Here is a 22,912-nt window from a genome sequence, read left to right on the forward strand (position 1 = left end):
AGAAAGTAGACACTCCTGCACAAAGAATGCAATCATGCAGAAAAATAGGCTACACACACAAGCAGGTTTTAGCTGCAGCTCAGTATAGTCCATTAAGCATGTAGATTTAGCTTCCAAAGGTTCTATGCTCCATTTGATTTAGGTTCTATGTTTCCATTGATTATTTAAAAAGGGTATGAATAATTTTGGACTTGCCATTTTTCATAAAAAATGCTAAAAAATATTATTTTTTTGATTCCATGTTTCTACCACATTCTCTTACAACCTTTTGGCATGTGTCAGTGTCATTTTCAGTCAGAACAAACATATTGGTCAAGAGAAAAACATTACATCAATATTTGCCAGGGGTATAAATAATTTTGTTCTTAACTGTATGTATTGGGTATATGTTTTTTGTGGGGGTGTAGTGTGTGTGTATGTGTGTGTCTCTCGGGGTGTAGAGTGTGGGTGTCTGTCTGGGAGTGTATGTATGTCTGGGGGTGGGGGGGTTGTGTCTGTGTGAGTCTGTGTAAATGTTCTGTGTTGAGCTGTGGTGTTGTCATCTGTGTGCGTACGTGTGTGTGCGCGTGCGGTGCCTACCATAGGGTGGTGTGGTCAGGTTGAGGCAGAGCACGTGGTAGGCTTTGGGGCAGTCCTTGCGGTCGCACATGACCAGCTCGCCGCCCTCGCCGCAGCAGAAGCAGCGGTACTCGTGGCTCTCCGGCTTCAACTTCCGCTTCCGCGGCTTCACCTTGGAGTTCCGCACCTTCTCCTCCTTCTCCATCACCACCGCACTCTGCACAAATAACAACACGACACTGGTGCGTCTTTCAAACGCTTTCCGCAACACACACACTTGCTTGCAGATCAATGTGATACCTGCCTTACGGTGGTGATCCACTGATACACGACATACGCATGGTGTCGCAATGCCTCCCCTCGTTCAGACGTGTGTGGGCATTTCGTTTAAAATGTCAGTTTGCAGCTCATAGTCAGATCGTTTTAACTTGTCTTAAGTGTTTCTCACAAATGGACCACTTGGCATAGGCATGTAATAGGCATGTATTTAACAGTATATGAAAATATGAATAGCCTATACAAACAATGCAAGCCATTTCAAAATATTGTTTTATTTAAATTACTCAATGCAATCTCAAATCCTCACCAGAAACACCAACAGTCAATCTATTTCTCCAAAATCGTTAAAACATTCATTTGTCTTGTAAGCGGAACCAAAGTTTCACAGGCACCGTTGTGGTAAAACAAAGGACCTACAACCTTGTGCTTTCATTGGGTAGTCGCGTCGCGTTCAATGGATTCATTTGCATAAAGATGGGCATCGGCCAGCTTTTTGACACGCAACATTTTTTCAAATGCAGCGCCGCCTTCCTGGAATGCTTTGTGGGCGCGTTAAAGTCACTTGACGTCAGCCATAGGAATAGAGTGAAGTGCAGCACGACAGAATGTTGTGTAGTAACAGTGGACCAACACCGTTAGGCTGCTTTTACACCTGGCTTGTTTGAGGCAGGTGCATCTTTCACACGCTTTCCACAACATGTGATCCTTGCCTTAGGCTGCTTTCACACCTGGCTTGTTTGAGGCAAAACCCAAAAGATTGGTTCGCTTGGGAATAAGGTCAGACTGCAATTGTACTCCGTAATCTAACCCAGATCTGCCATTTAACCTCAGATGGGGTGCACTGAAAATCTAGAAAGATTAAGGGTCTGGCCATGACTAATGCAATGGCCCAACTCGAGGGGCGGTACCAAGCATGCATTTGAAAATCTCACTGCATGCAATAGGATAACACTACGACCAATGTTTACTGACTAATTTCGGAATTCGACAATTGGATAACACTACGACCAATGTTTACTGACTAATTCCGGATTTCGACAATTGGATAACACTACGACCAAAGTTTACTGACTGATTCGTTGCAGCGCTATAGTCATCTGTTTAGCTCGCCTATGGCCCGCCTATATCAGATACACCGATGTGATTGGTTCCCCGCGATACAAGGGACATAAATAACATGCATCATTACTCATTGCCAGAGTGACTCACTGAGCAAATTCGAATTGTGTTCCCGCGAGAACTCTGGATTTCCAGGGTGGGGGTGGGGGGGGGGGGGGCAGTGCATGGCACATAGAGGAGTGTGTGTGTGGGTTGAGGGGCAGTAGGGGTAACAGTCTTAACATAAAGCATGTGTTTCTGGCCTCACCTTGGGTTGAACTCCGAGGAACCCACTGCAGTTCTCCGCCCCGCAGTGGCACGATGTCCGGCCATTCCCCAGACAGTCCAGGTTATAGTTGAAGGTCAGCTCTGTATCTGAGGTCAATCACAGTCACAGAGAAAGAATAAGTATAAGTATAAGTATATATACTCTTTTGATCCCTTGAGGGAAATTTGGTCTCTGCATTTATCCCAATCCGTGAATCAGTGAAACACACTCAGCACACAGTGAACACACAGTCAGGTGAAGCACACACTAATGTAACTCACCCGACGCAGTGAGCTGCCTGCAACAACAGCGGCGCTCGGGGAGCAGTGAGGGGTTAGGTGCCTTGCTCAAAGGCACTTCAGCCGCTTTCTACTGGTCGGGGTTCAAACCGGCAACCCTCCGGTCACAAGTCCGAAGCGCTAACCAGTAGGCCACGGCTGCCCCCGAATATGAATCACCAGAACGTGATGAGACACATTAAAGTATTAAGGTTAAAGCTGAAGTTCACTGATCTGTAGCACACTCTTTTATCAAAAGTGACACAGACTCACAACAGCAGAGGTGCGTTCAAATTCGAAAACATAGGCGTAAATTTGCGAACGTTAGCAAACAGTTCTCCGTTTGCTTGGAGTTTTCGGCGAACGTTTGCCAACAATCGCAAACAGTCTGCGGAGGTAGTTCTACACAAACATACAGTGGAACTGGATGAAGGTAATAATGCAATTACTGTTACAATGGAATGTAATACCAAATCATCCAAACTTAACTGTTCAAAGAAAACATGTTCACCACGAACGTTCGCCACGTGCCAAATTTGAACGCACCTGGTGACATTACCATTCATTACTGAGCAGTTCCAACAATGTCCCAATACATTTCTCAGAAATACAAAGTGTTTCCAAAAGACTGTCTGCGTGGTGGACACACTTTTCTCATCAATCAAAAGCATGATTGTCAGTATGACAGTATGTCCAGTCCAACACCAGTTTTCAATAGTAGAGTGCACTGTATGTTCAAGCACTTTAACGCTGCACTCGGGGCTAGTGGCTCAAGCACGTTAACCTCCCTCCCCTCCCTCCCTAGCTCGCCCTCCCTCCTGACCTGCAGGGACGTCGCAGAGGGTGAACAGGCCGATCCGCACTTCCCCATTCACTGTCCACTTCTGCGTCTCGCAATTGGGGCTGCAGCTGTGGTTCATGAAGCGCGCTACGTTCCCCTTGGGTCCGGCATCGATTACCCGATCCTGCAGCATTACAGAGGGTACACACGTACACACACACACACACACACACACACACACACACACACACACACACACACACACACACACACACACACACACACACACACACACACACACACACACACACACACACACACGTGTGTGTCAAAGGCGCTGGAAATAATCTTTATAGTGATTACTAGGGCAATCTGGGAAAACCCTTCACATGGTGCAATTTAACCTGATGATTCTGATATTATCCTAGCAACATCCAGAATTTTGGGAGAATGGTATCCAGGATTTTACTAGGGGACAGTGTCTAGAATGTTGCCAGAATAGGATCAGAATCTTAAGTTGGTGAAATTTTACCAGAGAGGGTTGAAACGAGGCAAAAATCGAGGATTCATGAGTGCACCATGTGAATGGTTTTCCTAGATCGTATCACATATTTCTTACAATGAGGACAACCTTTCTCTATCAGTTTACTCTGTAGGAAGTAGGACACCTAAAGAATGTGTTCTTCACTGTAAACTCTGGTTGCCTTAATTAAGTGCCATATTAAATGTTAGTTGTTGTTCTTGGGTAAAAATATCCCACAAATATCATAATGTCAATATCAAATATTATACACTCCTCTGTAGTGCTGGCTGGGCAGGAAAGAGAAGCTGGCCATGGTGGGTTAGATTAGATTCTGAGTAAGTTTTATCTGCGACGCTACTCGCTTCCTGGGAGTGTAAGAAAGAGACGCTACGCGCTTCCTGAGAGTGTAAGAAAGAGACGCTTGCCTTGGTGAGTGTGAGCATGTAAAAGTCGGTCACATGGTTCTCGTGGGCGTGGCGGATTCGCTGACGGCACTCCTCGGAGTCGATCAGCTCCCCGACATACTCCATCACAAAATCCCCCTGAACACACACACACACAGACATTATTATTTGAAGATTTGTCAGATACTGCCAGCAGCAGTAAGGAGTGCTGGTGGAACTACCCAACGAGCATCTAACTGAAATGCAGGCAAAACAAACACCAACAGCAGCAGAATTAGCATTGACAAACCCTAGCATTGATAGCATGTTAACTGGTGTCTTTAAGTATAAGTATATGGTATAAGTATATATACTCTTTTGACCCCGTGAGGGAAATTTGGTCTCTGCATTTATCCCAATCCGTGAATTAGTGAAACACACTAACACACAGTGAGGTGAGGCACACACTAATCCCGGCGCAGTGAGCTGCCTGCAACAACAGAGGCGCTCGGGGAGCAGCCTTGCTTAAGGGCACTTCAGCCATGCCTACTGGTTGGGGTTCGAACCGGCAACCCTCCGGTTACAAGTCCGAAGCGCTAACCAGTAGGCCACGGCTGCCCCCTTTTCACAACACAAATGGCAATGTCATGCGGAAATGTTTTTTTTAAACAAAGCGTGAATATCTTTCCTTCACATGAACAAACACCATGAACGTTCATTTAAAGATGATACCAGAACTGGTAGCTATAAACATCAAAATAAAAAATAAAATAAAAATCCTGGGGTGAGCCTATTTGCTATGGTAACCTAGCAACCTGTGTGTGTGTGTGTGTGTGTGTGTGTGTGTGTGTGTGTGTGTGTGTGTGTGTGCACGCGTGCGGTGCGTGAGGGAAGATGAGGGTGCATGCATGTGTGTATAAGAAGGGGTTCTTTTTTAGGCATACTGTCTTACAATTAAATGTGAATAAGTTTACTACTTAAAAACATCAAAGCTAAACATTATATCACGACATCGCTACAAATACAGTATGTGATTAAAATCAGCAAACATCAATGTAGGCTATAGGCTACGTAGATAGATGATAGATAGGCTAGATAGATTGAGATAGCCTACTTTATTGACTTTATTTATCGTGAAACAGCATGGAGTGGATGTTTTCGGTTCAGATGCTTGTTCTTTTCCTTTTTGAGTATGTAATGATCCCAAAACCTTACTTGAAAACTTTAGACATTCTCTTCCATTTATGGACATCTTGACTCCGCCATCGCGCCAGCTAAATTCAGAATGTAGCCTATCACGATTCACGCGCTAGTGGTGTGCTTCCTGAACAACGGTCCGTGTGGAACAATCAGATCCCTGCACGTATAGTGCCTGTCATAGGAATTTAACGAGGCTTCGAGGCAGGGTTTTTGCCTCGAGTAATTTTTTTAATCAAGTTATTCGAGTAACTCGATGAATCGTTTCAGCCCTACACACAATGCAAAAACCAGTCCTATAAGCTGATAAAAAACATGCTGCAACACGACACACACACACACACACACTCACTCACACAGACTCCCACCTTACAAACTCATCAAGGTAACACACACGCACACACACACAAACACACACCTTCTTGAGGTCCTGCTTGGTTTTGAGGCCCCAGCCGCGGTCATGGGTCTTGATGACTTCAGTGACGGGGTAGTGGCGTCGGGAGAAGCTCTGGTTGTGGCAGCGGTCGGCGGCCGGGCACACCTGCGGGTGGCACTCGTACTGCAGCATGCGGTTCAGGCACTGCGAGTCCTGGCTGCAGGGGCGCTCGTCCGACGGACGGCAGTTACAGCGCGGGATCTCAGACAGGTCGGCCACGTGGAGCAGCACCTTCCCCACCGGCTTGTTGGACTGGAGGGGGATAGAGAGAGTATAGGTTAGGGGTCTCTCTGTGTGTACTACCTTGATAAGTTGTGAGTGAGTGAGTGAGTGAGTTTGTAAGGTGTGTGTGTGTGAGTGTGTGAGTGTGTGAGTGTGTGAGTGAGTGAGTGAGTGAGTGAGTTACCTTGATGAGTTTGTAAGGTGGGTGTGTGTGTGTGTGTGTGTGTGTGTGTGTGTGTGTGTGAGTGTGTGAGTGTTACCTTGATGAGTTTGTAAGGTGGGTGTGTGTGTGTGTGTGTGTGTGTGAGGTGTGTGTGTGTGTGTGTGTGTGTGTGAGTGTGTGAGTGTTACCTTGATGAGTTTGTAAGGTGTGTGTGTGTGTGTGTGTGTGTGTGTGTGTGTGTGTGAGTGCTACCTTGATGAGTTTGTAAGGTGTGTGTGTGTGTGTGTGTGTGTGTGTGTGTGTGTGAGTGTGTGAGTGCTACCTTGATGAGTTTATAAGGTGGGGGTCTTCGGGAGTTGCGCTCCTGTTCCAGGGCCTCTTTAGTTTCCCTCTGCGCTCTCAGCTCCTGAAACCTCCTGGCAGCTTCCTCCAGTGCTGAATACACACACACACACACACACACACACACACACACACACACACAAGTGCACAACACACACACACACGCACACACACACACACACACACACGCACACACACACACACACAAGCGCACAAAACACACACGCATGCTCTTTACCTTCCATAGTATGGTGTAGAAGAGTACATGCAATAGGCTACATATATAAACTTGAACACAGATATGTACACACACACACACACACACACACTCAAAACATACGAGCAAATGTTTACACTGATCCTCACTAAGTTTATCACCATGTGAGGTTTCGGTCATGTGCGAACACACACGTGCCTTCACACACAGATTTTAGTTACACAAACACACTTCTCAACTGTTTAACAAACCGAATTACTTAAAAAAAATTTTTTTTAAAAACATAAAAAAAAATGTCCTAGGTGCAGCTGGCCTCACCTTTCTTGAAGGTCTTGTTGATGCCAACCTGGCCCTCGGCATAGTTCCTGTCGCTCTCCACGTAGGGGAACACTCTGCCCTGGTTGCTCCAGTAGTAGTCGTGGGAACCGAAGAAGAAGACGGGGAAGTCGCCGACGTCGTGCTTCAGCGTCTGGATGTTGGTCGGCACCAGACGGGGGTTGCAGATCTCAGCCGGCCACCACCTGCCCAGGAAGAACCGGGGAACAGTGCAGGGTTAGGGAAGGACCCACACCGGGGAACAGCAACGGGTTAGGGTAGAACCCGCATCAGAAAATAGCTAAGGGTTAGGCTAAAACCTGGGGGGCGCTGTCCACAGTAGCGGAAACACTGTTAAAGGTGCTCTAAGCGATGTTACGCGATGTTTAAGCTGTTGCATACTACAAACATCCCCTCACCATCCTCTAACTGCCTGTGCCCTTAATACACTGTAAAAAAAAAAAAAACATGGTCTTTGTGGAAAACCCAGGCTCCAAAAACAGCAACAAAAACAATTTGGTCCAGCCTGGACCATAAAAATGTAAACTGTTCCAGCCAATCACCAACAAGATGTGCGTTTAGCAGTTTCAATTGCACGGGAGGGAGAGAGGGGGAGGGAGTAGCGAGCTAGCTCTCTGTTTTGTTGGAACTTCAACAGAAGTGATGTTACCCAACATCGCTTAGAGCACCTTTAACAGTCAAACAATCCCACACTAAGCCCATGCTGTTGTTCACGCAGGTGCATGTCTGATTGCCCCTGTGTGTTATCAATGAGTGAGACTCACCGGTAGTTGCCCAGCTTGACCCAGACGATCTGCTTGTAGTGGGGCTTCTTGCCCGTTCTGCACTCACTGCAGAGCCACACCCCCTCGGGCATCTCAACATTCAGACACTCGGGGTGGAAGGCCGCCGGACAGCCCTCGCAACACAGCAGTCTTCCTCCTTATCACACACACACACACACAATGACACACACAGGCACACGGCACAGGAGCACAAAGGGTTATTACGTGCAAGTCTTCGTCCAAACAGCAGGGGGCGACATTCTTCAAAACTTATCCCTCGGCAGGCAGACAGGCGTGGCAAGAGAGGAGGCACGAGGTCGTGAACTCTCTCGTTCCATAAATACTTCAGACAACCAAAAAGCAACTCCCTCAGGGTCCTCTCCTTCCTTCACCACACACAGGCCTCCAAGAGAGGCCGAGAGTGGAGGAGCAAAGCACATCTGTTTTCACCATCACCTAATACCTGCCACGACTGCTTCCTCTGCCACACGTGGAAAAAATGACATGCTTTTTGGGCTCTGCCTCAGGATAAGTTTTGCTGAATGTGCCGTCGGGGGGGGGGGGGGGCAGGGATTGGTTGGTTTGGTTTGGTTTGGTTAGGGGGGGGGGACAAAGCCAAGTGCATGATGGGAGACGGGAGGCCGGAAATCACCAAAGATAAGTGCCACCATTCCAAAGCATGCGGGCTTCCCAGGGTGTGTGTGCAAGGTGTGTATGTGTAGAGTGTGTGTGTGTGTGTGTGTGTGTGTGTGTGTGTGTGTCTATGTATATATGAAAATGGGGTGTTGGTGTCAAGGGCAGTGAGCACTCACTGTCTCCCACCCAGAACCCACTCATCTAGGTACATTTTGGATGGCGTTCTCATACAGACTTACGATATGAATGACTGACCCGTGAATAAAACAGCAGTTACGAAGAGAGGATTTGTTATCGTTTACCAGGTAAACAATTTTGTTTGCTCATCAATCTTTTTCAGACAGATCACCATTTTAACTTTAGTTTTCATTCGTCACATGCTTTGCCAATCATTTTTCAATCTGAATATGAAGTGAATATGAATATGAACTCTGTATGAGTTCATAATCAAAGTAAACCAAAACACCATCCAAAACACACTAAAAGCCTAACTGCAGGACGCACAGGGTTTGAGTTTGAGGATTCGAGTCGTACGATGACTAACGGAATCAGCGACAATCAGAAAAGCATTAGGTGAGAAATTGGAAGCACGAGCGAAGTCTTTATTTAGAGCAAGCTGGGAGACGAGTGTGTGCCTGTCTGTGTGTGTGCCTGTCTGTGTGTGTGTGTGTGTGTGTGTGTGTCTGTGTTGGGGGGGCCAAGCGTGACGCAGAGAAGCAATTGCAGGATTACGGGGAAAGGCAGCAGAGACAGCGAGGACACACACACATACACACAAGCAGAGGAGCCCAAACACTGACTCACTCTGAAGCTATGTGTGTATGTGTAGGAGCATGGCCTTTCAATGGCTGTGTGTGTGTGTGTGTGTGTGTGTGTGTCACTGTATGTGTCATTGCACAGGTACTTAAATTGAGAACATTACTGCAGGTTTTGCTACTGGAAGTTCAAATCAGAATCAAAATCGTCCAAACAGCCACTAACTCAGGAGACACACTGTGTGTGTGTGTGTGTGTGTGTGTGTGTGTGTGTGTGTGTGTGTGTGTGTTGGGGGGGGGGGGGGGGGTTGTTGGTATCCAGATCAGCACCAGATCTGAACCAGAGTCAGGTGCCAGACAAGAATACCACAAACATAAACAAAAGCAAAACAAAGAGAAAAAAAAAAAACTTCAAGCACATAAATGATCGATCGAGCCAAAGCAGCAAAAAAGAGGGGCGCATTATGAAGCAGCAAACTGGAAAACATGAGTTTACCTTTGCCAATATTCTTTTGGGTAGCTGACGAAGAAGAAGGAATCATAGGTAATGTCATCAACTCAGCACGATTTGACTCAGTCAGAAGGAAGTGAGACTTAAAGGTATATGAGCTTAAAATGCGGTCAGTGAGGTCGTGCACTACAAGGCCTACACAGGACAAGACACACAGGAAGAGAGGTGAGATGCAGAGGGACACTACCTGTGATTACAGAGAACGAACACACACACTCGCGCACACACACACTCACATACACACACTCACGCACTCACACGGGCACAGACACACCACTCACGTCAAGACACACAGTTGAAAAAGAAATCAAAATCACAGAAACATAGACAAAGGAAAAGGAGGATGACTCGTGAAATGACGCGAGCGGTGTAGGCTTGGGGACCTTCTGCTGCTCCCAGGAGCTAGTGAGCATCATAGTGTATTTTACAATACTATAGCTTGTTTATCATTTATGATTAGTGAGCATCATAGTGTATTTTACAACACTATAGCCTATTCATCATTTATGATTAGTGAGCATCATAGTGTATTTTATAACACTATAGCCTATTCATTATTTATGATTAGTGAGCATTATAGTGTATTTTACAACACTATAGCCTATTCATGATATACGATTATTACGATGGCCTATACATCATGATTTTCCATACATTTTAGCATGTTGGTGCACTAGAGCTGTAAACTCTGTTTGCTCATGTAACTAGCAATATTAGCATTACTTAGAATAGTTAACTAGTGGTTGGTGAGTAATAATTAGGTTGATTCACCAAATATTACGGTACATCCAGTAAAGGATGCCATTTTGAATAAAAGTAAAAAAATACTTTGTGATGATTTAACTGATAAGATTACTCACCGCCTGATTAAATATACCAAGTTCTTTCATATTTCAGGCTACAGATTACATCACCCTGTGATCTGATCACACGAATGAAGCAATTTCTTTGAAGCTAGTAGTAGAATCGTCATTGACATTTCACAGTACACTTCAACGGCTATGAATACTGAGAAACACCCAGTACAGAGAAGTTTCCCATGCCCACGCCAACCTTAAAATGACGTCACAACCAAGAGCTCTACAGTCCAATCAGATTATCTATTCTACAATCAACAACTACTGTGCAATCCAATCAGATCATCTACATCTACTTCTGAAGTCTACAATCAGGAAATCTATAAATAAATAAGATAGTCTCTGTTAAAAGCAATTACTGCAATTCAGAGCACTGGACAGATGTTTGGTCAAAGGGTAACTGCTGCATTGCTATTGAAATTAGTGATGGCAATGTATCAGAAGAGTAAACAACCAGGAAAGAGAAAACAAACACAAACAACAACGACTGGATCTTGTAGGAGAGAAACAGGGAAGAAATTGAGGGTTAGTCTTAAACAAAAGTCAAGAATGACTGTCACATCTGCAGTGTATGTCTGAGGAGACAACGGAGCCAATGAGCCGTTAGAGCGAGCGTTCTCCCTTTCTTTCTCTCTCTCACACACACACACACACACACACACACACACACACACACACACACACACACACACACACACACACACACAGAGTGAGTGGTGTTAGAGGACTACAGGAGATCTTCTCTATAAAAAGGGGGGGGGACAGGATGTGAGCACTAACACACACGTTAGCTTTGAGGTTAAGCACGAATAGCCCTACAAGTCACAACTCACACAGGTTACTCTGACTGCACGCACACACACACGCACACACACCTACGCCTCTGCGCATCGCTTCGCTGAAGAGTGAGTGTTAGAAAGCAAAGTCTCTCAACTCCAAAACTGAACAAAAACCTAAGACTGCATCACTTAACAAGACTGCATCACTTAACAATCCCTTAATCACTATGTTGAGGTAGGGGACAAAAGGATTATTATATGGTTTATAATATGATACCATCCATACCATAATGACTGATGCAGACTATGCTACATTTGCTTACAACATAACCATGATAAGCACTGATATGGCAGACCGCATGTGCACACACTAATGAAGTACTTATCTATAAAGCATGGCTTGATAAACACTTATTCTGTAAGGGCTTTAAAAGAATACTTGCACTGTAAGAGACATCTTTTAACAAACACGGGTGCTGTTGGTGAACGTGTGTGTGTGTGTGTGGGGGGGGGGGGTGACAGTAGGGGGCGTTCTTACCTCGAGCACAGAGGAAACACCAGCCTACGTTTACCGGTGAGCAGAGGTGGCCGTTCCGCCGTGCGCTCGAGTGGTTGCTGCACACCATGAGGTGAGGAGTGACCATCACACAGCCGGCCGCCACGCAGCCGTCTCCCGTGTGATAGGCCACCGGGCAGCGGAGGCAGCGCATCAGACGGCCTGAGGGGGGGGTGAGGAGATGGAGAGAGATGAGGGGAAAGAGAGAGGAGAAGAAGGAAATCAGAGAGTGAGGAAGGAGGAAATTGGAGAGGAGAGATGGAAAAGGGAGAGAGAGAGAGAGAGAGAGAGAGAGAGAGAGAGAGAGAGAGAGAGAGAGATGAGGGGAAAGAGAGAGGAGAAGAAGGAAATCAGAGAGTGAGGAAGGAGGAAATCGGAGAGGAGAGATGGAAAAGGGAGAGAGAGAGAGAGAGAGAGAGAGAGAGAGAGAGAGGGAGGGAGGGAGAGATATGGTGATGGAGAAAACAAGATAGAGGAGGAGGAAGGAAGAAATCAGAGAGGAGAGATGGAAGAGGGAGAGAGAGAGAGGGAGGGAGAGAGGGAGAGAAAGAGAGATAAGGAGATGGAGAGAACAAGAGAGGAGGAGGAGGAAGGAGGAAAGGAAAGGAGAAAAGGAGAAAAGGAGAGGAGAGATGGAAGAAATCATAGAAAGTTAGAGAGCTACATCAAGGCAGACATTAGTTTCAGAGAAAGGGATGCCTTTCCTGGTTTGAGAAGTTAGAAAACAAAAAAAAACACATTACACATTACTACTTCCAAGAAACATGGAGAGGCCCTGGCCCTCAGAGCATGCCCACCTTTACTGCCCCTCAGAGCATGCCCACCTGTCCTAGCAATAAGAGCATGCCCACCTGTACTGGCAATAAGAGCATGCCCACCTTTACTGGCCCTCAGAGCATGCCCACCTTTACTGGCCCTCAGAGCATGCCCACCTGTACTGGCAATAAGAGCATGCCCACCTTTACTGCCCCTCAGAGCATGCCCACCTGTACTGGCAATAAGAGCATGCCCACTTTTACTGCCCCTCAGAGCATGCCCACCTGTACTGGCAATAAGAGTGTGCCCACCTGTACTGGCAATAAGAGTGTGCCCACCTGTACTGGCAAAAAGAGTGTGCCCACCTGTACTGGCAAAAAGAGTGTGCCCACCTGTACTGGCAATTAGAGTGTGCCCACCTGTACTGGCAATAAGAGTGTGCCCACCTGTACTGGCAATTAGAGTGTGCCCACCTGTACTGGCAATTAGAGTGTGCCCACCTGTACTGGCTTTCTGCAGGTCCCTCTCAAGACAGCAGGTGGCACAGCTGTGCTGGGGGCACTGCAGCCCGCCCGGGTCCACAGCGGTGCCCGGGTACTTCCTGGCACAGGCCTCGTGGTAGAAGCGGCCGCAGCCGGACACCGCACACCTCCGTGCATCTCCCTCCGCCACCTTACAGGAGAAACACGCGTGCGAACCTACAGCAGGGGAGCGGGAGAGAGGGAGAGAGAGAGAGAGAGAGAGGAAGAGAAAGACAGAGAGAGAGAGAGAGAAAGAGAGGAAGAGAAAGACAGAGAGGAAGAGAGAGACAGAGAGAGACACAGAGAGAGGAGAGAGAGAGAGAGAGAAAGACACAGAGAGAGAGAAAGAGAAAGAAAGAAAGAAAGAGAGACAAAGAAAGAAAGAGACAAAGCAAGAGATGAGCCAACAGAAAGAGACAGAAAGTATAATTTAGCTTTCAACAAAATCAAATATTCCATCTGTGATGTGGTTTCAATCTTCATACAACATACAACACAACACAACACAACACAACACAACACAACACAACACAACACAACACAACACAACACAACACAACACAACACAACACAACACAACACAACACAACACAACACAACACAACACAACACAACACAACACAACACAACACATAAATGGGATTAGAATCTTTTTGCTCTATTGAGGCCTATTGAGGAATAATAAAGATGTCAGAGGAACCAGAGGTCATCATGTTGCACATCACAGGTCAGGCCCACCTGTTTTACACTCCTGGCAGATGGGCTCCCCGTCTGAGCCGGCCCCAAGGCATTCTGGGTGCAGGAGTCTGTTGCACTCGCCCTCACAGCACACCAGGGAGTCACCGAAGGACTCACATTTCTGCCGCGGACACACCACACACACAGAAACATCAGCAACAGCAGAAACTCATCAGAAACATCGGATACATCAAATGCATCAGTAACATATGACACATCAGACTTGTCAGTAAAATATGACACAGACATGTCAGTAACATATGACACATCAGTTGAGGTCATCAAACTCCCACCATCCCGGAGACAAACCAGCAACGAGCTCACGGCATCTGAAGGGCACCCTTAACAAGATTTGCTCTCGGAGTCCCCCTCTGGTTGAGAAACGCAATAATAAACAAACTAAATATGCGTCTTTCGCAACTAAGTAAGAACATAACTCTGACATAATCTGGATAGAGGGAATGCACCGATAGCAGTCTGTAGAAAAAGTTCTCGGAATTCCTGTAGCATAGCAGCTCTTTTGCGTTTCGATTTTGGAGGGGGGGGGGGGGGGGGCAGTTTCCTACCCGAAACTAGAAAGTTGCTATGTCGGTAATCCCCTACAGAGGGCTGCTCAGACAATGGCAGAAGTGCAGTTCGTCATATTACGATGTTATGCATCATCAAAATGCTTTTGGAAACATTATGTTAAGGTCAAAAAACTGTTAAGGGTGCCTTTAAGCACATCCTCACAACAACCCATACATGTCAAAAGCCCCCCAGAAGATCAAAATCCAAATCTTTTTGGATCCAAATACTAAAACACATTCCTAGAACCACCCATAGGCAGTAAACAATGTTAAGGTGTTATTGCTAATATACGAGTGGAGTAAAGGGCATCTCTGGACACGTGGCTAGTGGCCAGTAAGGTGGCTGTTGGGAGGGGAGAGAGGAAGTGGTGATGGAGGCCCACCTGGCAGACGTTCTCCCTCTTGGACGAGCTGCCGCCCTGTCCAGACAGGTTGGAGTCCACCGACTGGGAGTCTGACCCGTCCGCATCCAGATTGGTGGGGCTGTCCGAGCGCTTCCCAAATCCCATCTGCTCCAGGACACACACACACACACACACACACACACGTGCAAACACACACACACGTGCAAACACAAACACACACACACACACACACACACACACACACACACACACACACACACACACACACACACACACACACACACACACACACACACACAATTGTCAAGCTTTCTGTAATCGCACACTGTATTCTCCTTCTGATTTGACAACGCCTAGTGCACTGTGACGTGTGTCTGTGTCGTTTTAAGGCTGTGGACCAGACTATTTTCAGTTAAGCTTTTGAAAGCTGAGAAGAACAAATAGGACTGGATTGCTGACATCTCTCTGAATAGAAGGCCATCTCAGCTCAGCTTATCAGCATTTTTGGGAACAGACGGCGGCTTCGAGTCCGTTTGAACACTGGACTGATCTCTGATGCATCTCCGGTAGAAACGAGATGACGGTGAGGAGACATGAGAGGAGAAACGAGATGAAGCTGAGGCTCTCTGGACTGTGAGCATTGCAACACAGGCCTATATTATGTAATACACAGACAACACAGCATCTTTCTTTACTTCCCCTATAGAGCCCAATCCCAATTCTCTGTCTTACCCCTTCACCTTAGTTTTGCGAGTTCACAGTGACAGGCAATCTAGCCTACACCCTTGTGCAAAGACCTAAGAAAGAACTGATCTATTTGAATCCCTACTTAGTGTGTCACTTATCTTGTGACTTGTCTTTGTTGTTGTTGTTGTTGCCTTTTTTGCCTTTATTTCAATAGGACAGTGAGAGACTGATAGGAAGTGAGTGGGAGAGAGCGATGGGATAGGATTGGGAAATGAGAGCGATGGGATAGGATTGGGAAATGAGAGCGATGGGATAGGATTAGGAAATGACCCGGGGTGGGACTTGGGACCCGGGTCCCGGTGGGCACGTGGACCCGAAAAAAGGTACGGGTGCTGTAACGTTAGCAAATTGCACCACAGCCACCCCGACTGCGTCTTTTTTACTTTCCTAGTGCAGTGGTTCTTAAACTGGGGGGGGGGGGGGGGGGCGAATATTGGAGGGGTTGCGGAATTATTTGCAGTCTGGATTAAAAAGACATTTATCTAAAGGTTTTTATTCAAAGGCTGCTATTGACATAATGTCTTTCGTGTTGACATAACCTACCTATGAGAAGACATTTTCTGCCTCTGCTTCCAATGCCCATCTCACAACTTTTCGAAACCAAAGTCTGCCAGTTAGAGAGAAGGGGGTCGCAAGACTTGGCCCATGTTTTTTGAGGGGCGCCAGACAAAAAGTTTAAGAACAACTGTCCCAGTGTAAAAACACACCATCTCAGGGTGTTATCTCCCTTCTTCTGACAATGAACCTTGCATTTTGGATGAATGGACCCCAGTCTCATTCTTCATGTTTTGTTTCGCTTCATTTGCAAGAGAGTATATGTGCGTAAGAGTGTATGTGTGTTAAGTAAGTTAAGTTAAGTTATACTGTATAGTCCTGTAAGAAATTCCAATTGGAAATTTGTTCTCTGCATTTTACTGCAGTGCACTGTACTATACTATACTGTATAAGTCACTTCCTGTCTGCCATGACATCACATCCTGTGCATCCCATGTCGTACCTGTGGATCATTGAGTCCTCGCGAGTCAGAGTCGGACGTGTCACGGTAGAGCGAGCTCGCCATCTCCACGTCGGTCGACGCTCGACTGCGTTTCTTCAGCGGCTTGCAGGAGTCCGAGATCTCACTGGCTCCTGTGGGTGTGAGGGCGGGGCTTACTGGGTCACCGTGACCAATCAGCTGGCGGCTCAGAGAATCCTTTCCCTGTGTACCTCTGCTCAGAGTGACGCTCTATAAGCCATCGCTTCTCTCTAAGTTACTCACTCTGCACCATGCAACTTGCCCAAGACATTACGCATCTGAAATGTGACATTCCAACTGGAGAAAATGTCCTGGGGTGGGTTTTCCAAAACCATAGTTGCTAACTAAGTTAGCAACTTTGTTGGTTGCAATGCAATTTCCCATTGCCAACCGTTAGCAACTATGGTTTTAGGAAACGCACCCCTGATTTCCACGCCTAAGAAGCTAACCTCTAAGCGCGATCCGCTAACACTGGATATTTAAAACGTCATTATTCAACCAACTAACTAGCTTAACTGTGTTAATATGGTAGTGGTGTAATAACCATGGGGTCATCATAGGTCATAAGTCATAGGGGCCTACAGCTGTCGGACAAACAGAATCAGCTCTTCAAAAGAGACAAAGAGGCAACATAATAATACAAAAAAAATAATAACACACAATCACACATTACCTTTCTGGAACCCCGTCTTCAAATCCATCTGAGGCGCAGTCTCTGCCTACAGTGGAATGTTAAATAAACATTAAGGAGGAATCCGCTGGGGAAAAAAAACCCAACCCACTACCTGCACCAAGACTGGCTTTACACCAGCGACCCTGTTGGTGTGAGTCAGGAGCAGTCATGGTGAGAAGTAGGCCAAGTCACACAGCAAGGTCAGTTTTTGTCTGAGAAATCACGCATAGTAGCCATACACTGCAGGTCTCCGCTTTTAAGTGGTCGGAAGTACTAAAATAACACAAACAATGAAGGAAAAAAAAAATAGAATTAACGAGTTCTGTTCTCAGTAGTCATCATTTTTTGTCTTTTATTCACCTGTGCTAATTGTGTGTGAGTTGAGGAGTTCTGTCAGCACTTTCCTTTGTTATGAGTGTCTAAGAAAGGCGTTGCATAGCAGAATAAGAGAAGTTTATTTTATTAAAAAATTAAAAACAAACACTGTCTGACACTTAATTTCCCTCTTCAAAGATCTGTCACTGTGGTTCATGACTCTAAACTATGTGGAGGATTCTTATATGTTTCAGTCATAACTCAACAGTTTGACCTGACTGAGGACTTGGACTGAGGACGGCGCGGTTTGATTCACAACCCCTCTGTTGAGGTAAAAGCTACAACAGGTCATGACTTCAAAACTCCCAGTAGTCATGGAATAGCTATTTCTAGCCGCAGTGGCAATGTGAATGGAAGATTTTTAAAGTAGCCTGTTAATCATTGACTAAGAATGGCTTCTTTAACACAGTCACTGACTCCATTAAAACATTCTCTCTCTGACACACACACACACACATATACACACACTTTCCGGCCAGCTGGTGTGCTGCATGTCTCTGCATCCTAGAGCCTGTGTGAGTGTGTGTATGTGTGTGTGTGTGTATGTCTGTATGTGTGTGAGTGTGAGTGTGTGTTGAGAGGGATGCTGTACCTTTGTGGGAACATGAGGATGTGAAGAGTAATTGACTGGTGCTAACTGCTTGGTGCAGCTTGGTGGTTCTAAAGTTTTGCTAGTTAGACAACGACATAGGCGTCCATCTTTAGCCTGAATCTATGAAGCACTATTATGGATATGGGGATACAGGAAAAATTACAAGAAGATTTATTTGTGCTTTATGAAGCATTTATAATCATTTCTGAAAACTCAATAATGATTGAGACTGAGGTTTTTATATGATGGAGTCTGAGGATGTACGAGTAGTTGGTAACACTTTATTTGACAGTATCGACATAAGAGTGCCATGACACTGTCATGACAAATGAACCCTAACCCTAATCTCTAACTTTAACCCTAATCCTACCCCTAACTTATGATAAAAAAAACGAATGACACTTAATAACAGAAGCGTGATGTCATAAACCTTTATGCCTTGTTTATGACATGTTCATGACAGTGTCATGTCACTCTTATGTCGATACTGTCAAGTAAAGTGTAATCGACGATACAAGACGATTTATACAGACAGTATCTTCTCGAAGTTTAGCGTTTGCAGCCATCTTGAATTTAGTCACGATAAGTCGAGCGACGAGTAAGAATGAACAGGTATGATAAGGGATCAGATTCCAAAAATAATTCTGTGGAAATGCATGGATTACAGTTTCTTCCAGTAGCAGCAACTGGAATCCATGCATTTCCACGGAATTATTTTTGGAATCTGATCCCTTATCATACCTGTTCATTCTTACTCGTCGCTCGACTTATCGTGACTAAATTCAAGATGGCTGCAAACGCTAAACTTCGAGAAGATACTGTCTGTATAAATCGTCTTGTAAGTAAACTACCAGTGCTTTTTCAAAGTTCTCAATGTCTCGTTTTAAATGTCAGGGCCCTTGGAAGTCTACCAATGAAGTGTGGAGATACATTGAGCCTCGTAAATGGTGTAAAACAGTGATTTATTTGCATGGCTCTGCCGATGCCGAGGCACCACCATTGACTGCCTTGTTGGTAGCATCGGCTAACTAGCGCCAGATTTCGGAGTGCAGGGGACAAGCCGAGATGGGCTATGAGACATACGTTCACACTCGGTATCATGTTTCAAAACACTTTAGGTCAAAATAACACCGGAATTCTCCTTTAAAGACTGAGATAGACAGGTTTCTTACAGGTGGGTCTGAATGTTCAGGAATGTTTTTTTTTTACCTGCTCCTTTTTGACCTTCTTCTTTGGGACCGGCTCCACACACTTCTCAGACTCGGAACGACTTCTCACACACCTGCGCTGCAGTTTCCTCTCCAGTGGAACTGCGCGTGCACACACACACACACACACACACACACACACACACACACACACACACGTGTGTGTTTGAAGAGGTGCAACACACCCAACAAACCACACACACACAAAAAAACAATTACCACCAACATCACTTCAAGCATACTTACAAATCACTCTCATATAAAAATGCAACATCCACTCCCATTATCCAAAACAAGATCACAAGCCCAGTGTCTTCCCTGTCAGCAGACAGACAGAAGTCATCTAACCTGGCTTTGGACAAACTCTGCTATAGCTCTTCATGCATTTTACATGCAGACATAAGATGAAGGCACTTTGCTGCATCTCTTAACCATGCAGTGATCAAGTTTCCCAAGCATGCAACTGCAACAACAGTGCAACTCTGCTCTGCTCAGTGGTGTGTGTGTGTGTGTACCCAAGGAGTGCTCAGGGGTCGGTGTGTGTGTGTGTGTGTGTGTGTGTGTGTGTGTACCTGAGGAGTGCTCAGTGGTGTGTGTGTGTGTACCTGAGGAGTGCTCAGTGGTGTGTGTGTGTGTGTGTGTGTACCTGAGGAGTGCTCAGTGGTGTGTGTGTGTGTGTGTACCTGAGGAGTGCTTGGTGTGTGTGTGTACCTGATGAGTGCTTGGTGTGTGTGTGTGTGTACCTGATGAGTGCTTGGTGTGTGTGTGTGTGTGTGTACCTGATGAGTGCTTGGTGTGTGTGTGTGTGTACCTGATGAGTGCTTGGTGTGTGTGTGTGTGTACCTGATGAGTGCTTGGTGTGTGTGTGTGTGTGTACCTGATGAGTGCTTGGTGTGTGTGTGTGTGTGTACCTGATGAGTGCTTGGTGTGTGTGTGTGTGTGTGTGTGTGTATGTGTATGTACCTGAGAAGTGCTTGGTGTGTGTGTGTGTGTGTGTGTGTGTGTGTGTGTGTGTATGTGTATGTACCTGAGAAGTGCTTGGTGTGTGTGTGTGTGTGTGTGTGTGTGTATGCGTATGTACCTGAGAAGTGCTTGGTGTGTGTGTGTGTGTATGTGTATGTACCTGAGGAGTGCTTGGTGTGTGTGTGTGTGTGTGTGTGTGTGTACCTGAGGAGTGCTTGGTGTGTGTGTGTGTGTGTGTGTACTGTATGTGTATGTACCTGAGAAGTGCTTGGTGTGTGTGTGTGTGTATGTGTATGTACCTGAAGAGTGCTTGGTGTGGGTGTGTGTGTGTGTGTGTATGTGTATGTACCTGAGAAGTGCTTGGTGTGTGTGTGTGTGTATGTGTATGTACCTGAGGAGTGCTTGGTGTGTGTGTGTGTGTGTGTGTATGTGTATGTACCTGAGGAGTGCTTGGTGTGTGTGTGTGTGTGTGTGTGTGTGTGTGTGTGTGTGTATGTGTATGTACCTGAGGAGTGCTTGGTGTGTGTGTGTGTGTGTGTGTGTATGTGTATGTACCTGAGGAGTGCTTGGTGTGTGTGTGTGTGTGTGTGTGTGTGTGTGTGTGTGTGTGTGTGTATGTGTATGTACCTGAGGAGTACCTGAGGAGTGCTTGGTGTGTGTGTGTGTGTGTGTGTGTGTGTGTGTATGTGTATGTACCTGAGGAGTGCTTGGTGTGTGTGTGTGTGTGTGTGTGTGTATGTGTATGTACCTGAGGAGTGCTTGGTGTGTGTGTGTGTGTGTGTGTGTGTGTGTACCTGAGGAGTGCTTGGTGTGTGTGTGTGTGTGTGTGTGTGTGTGTGTGTGTGTGTGTGTACCTGAGGAGTGCTCAGGGATCGGTGTGCGTTTGCCGCTCTCCTGGTTGCTGGTCCACTCACAAGGTGACGGCTCCCTCTCCTCTTCACTGGACAGAATCTCGGCCTTGTCGCTGGAGCCTTGCGGAGAAGCCTAGGAGCGAACACCACACACACACACAATTGTCAGCCCCAACACACACACACACATCTTGTCAACACAATAAACAATAGCCCTGGGAGAGAAATGAAACCACCGATGGTGTAATGTTTTTGTTTGACGGTTCCAGATACTCTCTGAGCATAATATAGCTCATCTCCACAAATTCTCAACCTCCACAACAAACAAAACTGCACCTCACCTCCACAAACACTCTCTTATCCATCCACATCAACCCACAACAGACTGACTTCAATGGATTCAAATTGATCAACAGGCCTTCAAAACTACAGTATATACTGTAGGTCAGTGGTCCCCAAACTTTTTCTTCCGAGGGCCAGCTCACTATGCCTGGCTCCAAGAGCGGGCCAGAGACTCGGAGTAGTTCTATATCAGTAACCATAAATAGCTTAGTGCTGTGAACAACAGCAGTCTACCTTATTTGAATATTCTATTACATTTAATCATAGGCTATTGCAATTTAATACCATTGTTAGCTGTGTTTATATTGTCATCATGCCATATCAGTGTAAAATTAAATAATACTAATGAGTCCCAAAAGTATATTTTATTAAAAAATGTGTGAACTCTGAATTCTGTGTCTTAGCATACACAGCTCAAGTTGTGAATATTCTACAAATAATTTAAAGTTTTCAAACTATGAGAATTTTATGAAGTGCTGAAGTGGTCTGAAATGACCACCATTCTAACTTTCAGTCACCTGATGAGAACTTTGTGAACTCTTTGTATGAACATTTGAACGAGTGAATAAAAAATAGAAATAATTATCCCAGAAAGTCCCAGAAATATGACTTGAATAGAAGTTAGTTAGTTATTAACAATTAATTGATAAATGTTTAAAATACTTTGAGCACTGATGCAGTCAGCATAGCCGTCTTACATTGTTTGCAGGTAGGCCTACATATCATTCCGTTTTCGATGGCAAACGCAAAACAGCGCCAAAACAACCACCGGTGGACAAAAAGAGTATTACATGTGTACTGTTAAGACTCGCCATAGAGAATAAATGGGAGAAATTGCGGAGGTTTTAGTTTGACGATGTTGTACTCCCGTGCGGGCCGGATGATATATACTACGGACATGTTTTGGGGGGCCACCCAAAATGAGGTGGCGGGCCGTAGTTTGGGGACCACTGCTGTAGGTAAAGAGCACCAAAGGTGTTTCCCATACTTATTTGTGGCGGCCCACCACAATATCAACATTGACCACCACACAATGATTTTCCAGGTACTAAATTGTACTAAATTGTGCTTAAATCTGGTTAGCATCATTTTAGCAACAACGTTGTGCTAATTTGTTAAAAAACGTTGCATTCAAGTTAATTCTGTAAACCAACCACCACAAATGGTATTCAATTATCTGGGAAACACTGACCACACACACACACACACACACACACACACACACACACACACACACACTTTGGCCCAGTGTGCCCCC

The 22,912-nt window shown here is 45.7% G+C and overlaps 1 protein-coding gene across 3 annotated transcripts in view; it reads right to left on the minus strand.

Annotated features, from left to right (window-relative positions):
- The window catches only part of nsd3 (nuclear receptor binding SET domain protein 3), a 34,910-nt gene that overhangs the window by 4,928 nt on the left and 7,070 nt on the right, over positions 1–22,912 (minus strand). For 2 of the 3 annotated variants that reach the window (XM_076283954.1, XM_076283953.1), the window contains exons 6-22: positions 21,316–21,445; positions 19,500–19,600; positions 17,324–17,369; positions 16,633–16,763; positions 14,907–15,032; positions 13,955–14,075; positions 13,196–13,393; positions 11,922–12,101; positions 9,733–9,882; positions 7,846–8,002; positions 7,064–7,266; positions 6,509–6,621; positions 5,784–6,053; positions 4,211–4,327; positions 3,305–3,446; positions 2,204–2,310; positions 580–775 (exon numbers count right to left, since the gene is read on the minus strand). In XM_076283954.1, the coding sequence (XP_076140069.1) occupies positions 580–775; positions 2,204–2,310; positions 3,305–3,446; positions 4,211–4,327; positions 5,784–6,053; positions 6,509–6,621; positions 7,064–7,266; positions 7,846–8,002; positions 9,733–9,882; positions 11,922–12,101; positions 13,196–13,393; positions 13,955–14,075; positions 14,907–15,032; positions 16,633–16,763; positions 17,324–17,369; positions 19,500–19,600; positions 21,316–21,445 (2,488 nt within the window). The remainder of the gene's footprint in view (positions 1–579; positions 776–2,203; positions 2,311–3,304; positions 3,447–4,210; positions 4,328–5,783; positions 6,054–6,508; positions 6,622–7,063; positions 7,267–7,845; positions 8,003–9,732; positions 9,883–11,921; positions 12,102–13,195; positions 13,394–13,954; positions 14,076–14,906; positions 15,033–16,632; positions 16,764–17,323; positions 17,370–19,499; positions 19,601–21,315; positions 21,446–22,912) is intronic. The other variant, XM_076283955.1, reaches the window with a different exon arrangement.

The sequence above is a fragment of the Alosa pseudoharengus genome, unplaced genomic scaffold, assembly GCF_046254945.1.
Source record: "Alosa pseudoharengus isolate Yale_2024_CS ecotype anadromous, Long Island Sound unplaced genomic scaffold, YU_APseudo_1.1 YU_APseudo_1.1_scf_14, whole genome shotgun sequence".
In the NCBI taxonomy this organism is placed as follows: domain Eukaryota; kingdom Metazoa; phylum Chordata; class Actinopteri; order Clupeiformes; family Clupeidae; genus Alosa; species Alosa pseudoharengus.